Source organism: Ichthyophthirius multifiliis (genome assembly GCF_000220395.1).
Source record: "Ichthyophthirius multifiliis unplaced genomic scaffold scaff_1120509249711, whole genome shotgun sequence".
Classification (NCBI taxonomy): Eukaryota; Ciliophora; class Oligohymenophorea; order Hymenostomatida; genus Ichthyophthirius; species Ichthyophthirius multifiliis.
The window spans coordinates 1-9,928 of record NW_004087419.1 but is presented as its reverse complement, the minus strand read 5'-3'; the positions used below and the strand labels follow the sequence as shown (position 1 = coordinate 9,928).

Sequence of the window (9,928 nt, the reverse complement as noted above, 5' to 3'; positions counted from 1 at the left end):
ACTTTAAAATGAACAATAGTTTAATACAGAAAATTTAAAAAAATACTCTAAAATAAGAAGTACTATAATATAATTTTTTTTTTAAAAAAAATTATATTAAAAAGAAAATAAGTCGTTATGTAGTTTAAACATTTTTTACATACGAAGATTAAGATTTTTATTGTTTATTAATTCCATTTTTTAAGTATAGTTATATATAAATATATAAATATATAAAGATATATTCATATATATATATATATTTATATATTATATTTTTTATTAAAAAAAGCAAAGGAGATTTATTTTATCATTTAAAATAAGAAAATAAATTTACAGAAATATAGTTTTTTTATTTTTTATTTATATATTATATATTATTATAGAGTAAAATTTTTTGCAATTGAAATACTTTTAGGATTAAAATACTTCCATGATTAATAAATAATTTATAAAAATTTAATGCCAGAAAATATCTTAATAGACTAAAAAGGTCATTTATAATTAATAAATTACGGAAGCACTTTTTTCGAAACTTTAAATTTAGATAAATAATTATTTATAATTTATACTTGTATTCATTTAAAAAAAAAAATATTTAATTATCCTATATATATATGTATATAAAAGCTCCTGAAAACTTAAGAGAAAATAATTTTTCAAAATAATCTGATTTTTGGAGCTTGGGAATTTTAATATATGAGCTTTTAACTGGTATGCCTCCTTTTTATTCTGAGAACATAGAATTATAATATTATTTGATATTAAATAGTAATGTTATATTTCCTTAGCATTGTGAAATTTCAGATGCATGTAAATCTCTTATTATCAAAGTAATAAATATAAAAATTGTATAATTTTTAGTAAAAAAAAATTAAAATATATATATATATATATATGTATATATATATATATATATATATTTATATATATTTATTAAATAAAAATATAGCTTTTAGATAAAGATCCATAATAAAGATTAGGAAGTAAAAACGGATTTGATGAAATTATTAAAGAAGATTGGTTTAATTAAATTAATATTTAAGATTTTCTTGAAATAAATATAGATGCACTATATATTCCTAATAAAGAGTTTGAAATTAAAATTACTTATGTCGACTAGGTAATTTTTTTATATAATTTTTTATATATTTTGATTTATAAAACAAAAGAAAAATAAAAAATTAGATAATAATAAATAAAAATAATAATAATGATAATAAACAAAATAAAAAAAATAATAATATAAAAATAATAATAATAATAATATTATAATAATTATAATAATAATAATAATAATAATATAATATTATAAAATTAAAAACAAAAAAAACCAAAAAAAATTTAAAGTAGCGCAATTTTTAATTTTTAAATTATGAATATTTGATTTATATATTTTTTTTAATTTCTTAGATTTTTTTTTAAAAAAAAACATTGTATATTCTTTTTTATTCTTTTTATTATAATAATTTTTTTTTAATACTTTTTTTATTTTTAGCCTAGTTTTTATTTTTTATTAAATACATTATATTTAGTTATTTCTATATATATTAACTTTTTATAATATAATCAAAACAAAAATATTATAAGAAAAATTATAATAATATTTGATTTCATAATATTGTAATTATATAATAATATTAATTTATAATAAATGCAAGCTTAAATTTAATTTTTATTGAATTCATTTTTAAATTATGATAGATAGCTTTTTTTTTTTCGTTAATAATTTATTAAAATATTAATATATTAACTTTTTCTATTTTATAATATATATTTAATTAGAATAGAAATAGATATTTACAAAAGAAAAATTCAAAAAAATTGTATTTTTATATTACACCCTTTTCCCTATGAATGTTATAAAAGAAATCTAAAAAAAATACTTGAAAAAGTATAAAAAAAAATATAATATATTAAAAAATATTTCATATAACTTATTTTTTTTTTTTGAAATTATATATAATAAATATACTATTTGAAAAAAAATTAATTATATAAAAAAAAAAAAAAAAAAATTTGCTATATATAAAACATTGCTTTATATTTTATTTTTTTATATATTTGAAATGAATTTGACTAATATTTCTTATATTTAATTATATAAAACTAAGTGATTAATATAAATATATTTTAATATAAGAATAAAAAAATTGATTGATTTATTAAATAATATAAAAATTAATATATTTAATTATAAAAAATTATCTTTATTAAAATATTATTCTTAAAACATAAATATAAATAAAATTAAAAAAATTGAAATAAAACTTTTTTGTAATAGAAAAAAATACTTGTAATCCCTGAATTTGAAAAAAAATAATTCTAAAATTAAGAAGATTTATCTCTTTCTTCATATGAAAATTCATTCGAAATATCAATAAAGTAAGATAATAAATAAAATTTTTACGAAAATACATAATAAAATATGCTAAAATTAACTAATGGTAATGTTTAATTTACTAGAAAAGTAATAAATTAAATGATAAAAGTTTCTAAATAAGAAGATTTATTAAAAACTCAATAATTAAAAATAATATCTATAAATATTATATCAAATAATAAGTATATAAATATATAAAACATTTAAATAAAATGAAATTAAAAGAAAAGAAAATAAATAAATAAAATATATATAACAAATTGATAAAATTACATAATTATTGTATATAAAAATTTTGATTTCAAATAAAAAAAAATAAAAAAATATTAATAAATTTTTAATTTATATATAATGAACCATAATGATTAATTTTTACATAAGGTAATAAGTTTAAATAAAAATTATATATTATTTAAAGGAAACAAAAAAATATAAATTTTTAAAAATAAAATATTAAATAAAGAATTATTCTATGTTAAAAATATATAAAAAAAATATTAATAATATTATTTTTATAATATATTTATTTATGTTTATAATATATTTATTATTATAATATATTATATTATTATAAAATTTTATAAATATAATTTTGATATAAATAAAATAATTATTTAAATGTTATAAATGAAGTTTTATTAGAATATAATTTAAAAAAAAATGTATAAATAATATTATTATATATAAATTTTATTAATAAATAAATATATAAATATATAATTAAATATTTATATATTTATTTATTTATATATTTATTTATTTAATTTCTGAAATATATTTTAAATTTACTAAAATTAAAAAAAAAAGATAATTTATAAAATACATATTTAATTTAAATTAATTTTAAGTATGAATTAATATTTATATATTAAAATGTTTACATATATAATTCTGAAATATATATATATATATATATATTTATATAATTGTTAATCCTGTTTTTTTTTATTTTAAATTTTTTTTATATTATTATTTTTTACATTATTTAAAAATATTGAAAATTAATTAATATTTAAAATACATTTTGTATTATATTTGCTTTATAAATTATAATTATTTTTTAAATTTTTATTTCAGTTTATTTATAATTTATATAATAGAAAAAAAAAATATTAATCCGAAAATTATAAAAGATTAATATTTTATTATCTTGCGTAAATATCTTTATAAAAGGTTTTCATTTTATTTAAAATGTTATATTTTAAAAGTGTTGATAATCCTTAATTTTAGTTTAAAATATATAAATATGTTATATTTATATAATACTAATTATTATTTATATAGAAGAAAAATATTACTTTTAAAGAAAAAACTGGAATAGCATATATTTTGAAAAAAATATTGAATAAAATTATATAATTAAGCTATAAAATTTTTTTAAAATATATTAAGAAAATATAATATTTATTTTTTTAATATCATGTTATTTATTTTAATAATTTTTTTTAAAATTAATATAATTAATTATTATTAATAAATTTATATACATTCTCTTTTAATACAAACATTAATTTATTCAAAAATTATTTTAATATAGAGATTTTGTATAAAAAAGTAAAAAAATCATATAAAAAGTATGAATTAGATAATTTTAATTTATATTTAATTAAATATTTTTTATAAAAAAAAATGGATACTTTATTCTTTTTTATTTTGATTATACAAAATATATGATAACTTATTGAAAAATATCAAGAATAATAAATAAAAAAATGAATAAAAAATTAATGTATAAAATGTACAAAAGAAAAAAATAAAAATCAAAGAAAAGTAAAAATAAATTATATAAAAAATTATATATGATTTATAATATCAAAAATATATTATTTCTAATAAATATATTATAATTTATTTATAAGTATAATTATTTATATTTAAATAAATATATATATATATATATTCATTATATATAATATTTAAACAAAAATTTTATTAATAAAATATATAATTGATTATAAAAAAAAGATATTTATATAATAAAAATATATAAATAAATATTTTAAATGAAAATATAATAAATTGAAATTAATTAAATATTTTTCGCCTTATTTAATAATAATGAAGTTGATAAAAATATTATTTCTAATTATAATAAATATATATTAATTTAAAAAATTAAGAAAATCTAAATTTTTTAAAAAATAATATTTATATTTATTTTATTTTAGAAATTATATATTTTTATTTTAAAAAGTAAAAACTTCCTTATATCCTCATATTATTATATTAAATTAAGATTTAAGATTTTTTTTTTAATTTTAAAAAAATATATATAATTAATTTCAATATTTTTTATTTTAGATTTTTTTATTGTAAAAAATTAATAAAGTATTATATTTTATTTTATTTAAAATAAAAAATATAAATTTAGTAAATAATTTTACAATTTTTAATTATTTGATAAAATAAAAAAGTATTTTTTTAATATTATTGAAGATCAATATATATTTATAATTCGTAAAAAAAAAATAAGAAAAAGTAATAAAAATTCAAAATAATAATTATAAAAATATTAAATTAAAAAAAATATACTTAAATTTATAAATATATACATAAACAATCTTTTTATTTAATTTTTCAAAATTATAACAATAATTATACAAATATAAATATAACATAACTAATAATAAAAAAATCAAAACTCCTTTATAACCATTTTATTAAAAGACATCACCTTACTTTAGATATGATTCAGAACAGCATATTAAGCATCTATATTACAAACGTACTAAAAACTCTCTAAATTCTTAAAATAATGTTAGCATTATCCATTTTCTAAATCTACAATTAAATAATCATTAGGGCATTAATTTGAAGAGATTTTTTTCGTAATTTTTCAAAATTAAATTCAGTTAAAAACTTCAAGTGCAAACTTTAGTTTTATAATCAACATATTAACTTTTTATTATTAACTAAAATCTATTTAATTGTAACATAAACATTTTTCAGTACATTTTTCGTATTTTTGACTATCAATAGAATAAAAAGTACCTTAATGGCATACATTAACACAACTACCATCATAATTCTTTAGTTTAATTCCCTCGCAAACTAAACACTCGGTTACATCATTAGGATTAGGATTACATGATATGCAATTTTGCTTACAAAAGGTACATTTATTATGTGTATCTAATTTATATCCTTTAGTAGTATCACATATAATCCATGTATTAAAATCAATTTATTAAAGACAACTAATAGAAAGTTCTTATGTTTTTTATTATTCTATAAATCCTAATGGACATTTAATTAAACACGACTTATTAACTTAATAAAAGAAAAAACCTGTTTTACAAGTATAACACAAAGGAGAATTTTGTTTTTCACAAGTTTCGCAATTTCCTTTAGAAATTCATGAAATCTCAGACTAGCATTTACATGAGTCATAATTAGGTTAATATCCGAATTTCTCATTACATTTTTCGATAAACTAATTTTCATATAATAATGCCAAAAAGAAACACTTATTAGCTGATGGTCTTTTAAATTTAAAATAATTACTATTATATAGCTTACATTATCATTCTGAATATATCTAAGAAGCTTTTTTTTTAATGTTTTAAAAATAAAAAAATATTTTATTTATCTAAATTAATAATTCATATTTTATAATTCTATTGACTCTTTTTTTGTTTTAAATTATATTTATGATAAATATTAAGATATTTAATTTTTAATGAAAATAAAAAATTAATGTTCAATAACTATTGAATAAAAAATGCAAATTTGTATTAAAAATAATTTTTTAATAAATATATATTTATAATAGATATTATTATGCATTGGTTCTGTATAATTTGTTATATAATAGATTAAATTTAATTATTATTGAAATTTTCCATAAATAAATTTAAAAAAAATTCTATTTATTTTTATAATTAAGTTTTATATACTTATTTTTAAAAATAATTTAAATTTTTTTATAAAATTATATATTTATTTCAATTGCAATAATGTATTCTTTTTATATTTATTTTTTTAATACATTTATTTATTTATTATAAATTTATTCTAAATAAATTATTACTATCATAAATCAAAAAAAAAATAGATTATATATGTAATAAGAAATAATAATTTATTTTTTAGTATACAAAAAATAAAATATTCAATAAATTATATTGTTTTTAATTTTTATTTTATAAATAAATTCTTATTATAAAATATAATAATCACATAATAAAAAATAATATATTTAATGTTTAAAATTTATAAAATTTATACAGTAATTATAGCTTACTGTAATTTTTTTAAAAAAATTGTTATTGAAAAAAAAAAAATAGTTTAATACTAAAATAAAATATTTTATGAAAAAATTTTATTTTATTATAATTTTTTGTTTTTAACTTATTTATTTAGACGATAAAACTATAAATAACAAAGAACTTATTTATAAACCAATTTTATTTCTATTAGCATTAAAAAAATAAAAAATTAATGTTTAAGTAAATATAATAATAAAATTTAATTGCATTATTAATAATTGATTTTTAGGAAATATAAAATAAAAAAATATATAACATAATAAATTAAAAATTTATTGATAATAAATTTTATATATAAATTTTTTTAAAAAAAGTATAACATAATTTATTTATATAAAAACTTGATCTCAATATAAAATAATTTAATAAATATTATAAAATAAAAATAAAATAAATATTTATTTATTTTTGTTTTATATTCAAAAATATATTTTATTATAAGTATAAAATCGTATATATTTATTTTAATAATATATAATGAATAAATTTTGTTTAATAAGTTAAATAATATTTATTAAAAAATTATTTATATATAAATTAAAAATATTTAAATTCAAATTTATTTAATTAAATTAGGTTATTTTTATTTAAATTTATATATTATTGTAATATATATTATAATATAAAGTAATATAGTTATTACTAATATATATCTATATATCTATTATATATATATATATATATATATATAATTCTTAATTATATTTAAATAAATAATTTATTATTTAATAAATTAATAAAAAAATACTATAATATTCTAAATATATTCTATAAAAATAACTTTTTAAATATTTAAATCCACATGAAATACATGCATATATTTTGCATTTAAAAGAAATAAAAATTAAATAAATATGTTAAAAAAAAAAATATTTTAGTATTTTAATTTTTTGTATATTTGCTCATTCTAACCATAAATGCGGTTAGTAGAGCAAAGAAATACAAAATCACTATTAGAAAATGTAGGAAGATTACTAAAAAATGGAAAATTCAAACCATGATTAACGTATTCTTTAAATAGGTAAGGATCTAAAGCCTATAAAAATAACTATAGATTATTCTAAGATAGATAAAATGAATTTGGGAATAACGGAATAATAAAATGATCACCTTATAAGTATTATAGAAACATCAAAGCTATTTTCTAGAGACTTTTGAAAGTATACGCATTTATAGGTAATAACGTTTTTCCTAATCCTAAGCAAAAAGAATGATATGTAGTATATACTTAAATTATTATTCTTTTATTAATCTTAAGACAATTTAAAAATTATTAACTAAAAAAATTTATTATTATAGTTTTTTATAATAAAATAAAATAAGAATATTTTTTTATATATTTATTACTTTAAATACATTATTAACATAAAAAAATATAATTTTTTTTTCCTTTTATTCTATATTTAAAAACTATTTAAATTAATCAAAAATTTATATATTTTCTTAACAATTAAAAATAAATAATTATTTTTTATTAAAACTTTATATCATTATTTGTTTTTATTTTTCTGAAAAATAAAAAAAAAAATGTTTTTAATTAATTGTTTTTACATATTTTAAAAATAAATATTTTGTAATTAATTATATTTAATATTATATTTATTGTAATATTTTATAAAATTATATTATAAGATTAATTAATAATTATTAAAATTTTTATAATTGTTAAATAATCATTATATTAAACCCATATATTTATATTATATATAAAAATTCATTTCAATTTTTAGAATTTTATTTTTTTCGGAATTATAAATTAAAATTTATTATAGTAAATTTTTATATAGAAATATTTTTAATTTATTCATTTAATTTTAGAAAAAATTATGTATTTTTTTATTATAAAATTATATACTATTTTTTCTTTTATATTTTTTTCAATATTATTATATTAGAGTTATTCGAATTTCGAAAAAAATATATATAATAAAAAATTGTAAAAATAAACTAACTTTTTTATAAAAAAATTATAATATAATTTAATAATTTATTTGGATCTTTTTATTTATAAATAATAAAATAATATTTAATTTTAATTAAAAATTATATTAAGTTATTTATAGATGATTATTTTCGTTATATAATAAATATAAAAATTTACATTAATAAATTATTTTAAATAATATTTATTTAATCATTAATAGTTAAAAAAGATAATTTTAAAAAATTATTTATATAAGAAAATTAAAATATTTAATAAATGAAAATATATATAAAAATTATGTTTTTAAAAAAATAATAAAAAAATTAAAAAATAAATTTATCAAGATAAATTTTTTTTATGAATATAAATAATTAAATTTCATTTATTTATTTATATATAAAAAGTTTAAAAAAAATATATATTTATAAAATAAATAAAAAATATAAATAATTATTATTTAAAATATTTTAAAAATAAAATAATATTAAAAGAAAATAAAATAAATAAGTAAATATTAATATATAATAATTATAAAATATATACATATAAATATATATATATATATATATTATATATTGATATATATATCTATATAAAAACATATATATATCTATATTTATATTATTAAATTTTTTATTTACTAAATTAATAATATTTACATTTAGATTATCAATAATATAAATTTTAAAATTAAACAATTAAAATTAGATAAGATTAAGTAATATAAAAAAATAACATAAAAATTAAATAAGAATAATATATTATCATATTCCTAAAATTTTTTTTATTATGTTTTTACTACCCAAACTTTGTAAAAATAAATATTTATTAAAATTTAAATAATATTTAAAATGTCTTAATTTAATATATTATTATTTAAGCATTTTAAATAATTAAAAATTTTATATAAATTAAATCAAGATACAATAGAAAAAAATTAAATAAAATTAAATAAGATATTTTAAAGAATATGATTCATATTTATAAAATTAAAAATTAATTAAAAGTAAAAAAAATTAAATAAAAGGATATATAAGATTAATAAATAAATTTATATATTTATATATTTATATATATATATATATATATTTCATTTAAAATACCATGATATCAAACAATTAATAATATTTAATTTGAACATGTTTTTAAAACCTATAAGAATTACTTTATTCTAACTAATTTTAGATTTAATAAATTTTGGAATAAACATAAAAAAAATAATAAATAATAGAAATTTTAAAATATCCAAAAAAATTATGCATAATATGACTTAATTTAATAATAAAATAAATTAATTTATTCATAAAAATTGAAAATTTAACTATATAAAATTTAACTATATAAAATTTAAACTATNTAAAAAATTAAAATTAA

General features: G+C 10.8%; 2 protein-coding genes across 2 annotated transcripts, besides 25 other annotated features; one reads left to right on the top strand and one right to left on the bottom strand. All coding sequences in view use genetic code 6, as the record gives it.

Moving 5' to 3' along the window:
• Positions 1-185: 185 nt before the first annotated feature.
• Positions 186-250: a microsatellite.
• Positions 192-255: a microsatellite.
• A 498-nt stretch (positions 256-753) lies between these two features.
• On the top strand, positions 754-1,136 carry IMG5_026300 (hypothetical protein; the record flags this gene model as incomplete). The annotated part of the gene is made up of 2 exons (XM_004039295.1): positions 754-812; positions 932-1,136. 2 exons carry the CDS (start codon positions 754-756, stop codon positions 1,134-1,136), a joined length of 264 nt encoding a protein of 87 aa, XP_004039343.1.
• Positions 859-912: a microsatellite.
• Positions 1,137-1,167: 31 nt separating the features above from the next.
• Positions 1,168-1,288: a microsatellite.
• Positions 1,289-1,574: 286 nt separating this feature from the next.
• Positions 1,575-1,633: a microsatellite.
• A 471-nt stretch (positions 1,634-2,104) lies between these two features.
• Positions 2,105-2,179: a microsatellite.
• Positions 2,180-2,860: 681 nt separating this feature from the next.
• Positions 2,861-2,936: a microsatellite.
• Positions 2,866-2,934: a microsatellite.
• Positions 2,869-2,936: a microsatellite.
• Positions 2,896-2,951: a microsatellite.
• Positions 2,952-3,075: 124 nt separating this feature from the next.
• Positions 3,076-3,125: a microsatellite.
• Positions 3,088-3,125: a microsatellite.
• A 176-nt stretch (positions 3,126-3,301) lies between these two features.
• Positions 3,302-3,340: a microsatellite.
• Positions 3,341-4,267: 927 nt separating this feature from the next.
• Positions 4,268-4,352: a microsatellite.
• Positions 4,291-4,350: a microsatellite.
• Positions 4,328-4,382: a microsatellite.
• A 481-nt stretch (positions 4,383-4,863) lies between these two features.
• Positions 4,864-4,919: a microsatellite.
• An 84-nt stretch (positions 4,920-5,003) lies between these two features.
• On the bottom strand, positions 5,004-5,911 carry IMG5_026290 (hypothetical protein; the record flags this gene model as incomplete). The annotated part of the gene is made up of 1 exon (XM_004039294.1): positions 5,004-5,911. A coding segment is annotated over one exon (663 nt), but the record flags the coding sequence as incomplete, so codon positions are not given.
• A 1,327-nt stretch (positions 5,912-7,238) lies between these two features.
• Positions 7,239-7,316: a microsatellite.
• Positions 7,276-7,321: a microsatellite.
• Positions 7,322-9,048: 1,727 nt separating this feature from the next.
• Positions 9,049-9,096: a microsatellite.
• Positions 9,090-9,176: a microsatellite.
• A 260-nt stretch (positions 9,177-9,436) lies between these two features.
• Positions 9,437-9,470: a microsatellite.
• Positions 9,471-9,603: 133 nt separating this feature from the next.
• Positions 9,604-9,643: a microsatellite.
• Positions 9,607-9,643: a microsatellite.
• A 223-nt stretch (positions 9,644-9,866) lies between these two features.
• Positions 9,867-9,916: a microsatellite.
• Between the last annotated feature and the right edge of the window lie 12 nt (positions 9,917-9,928).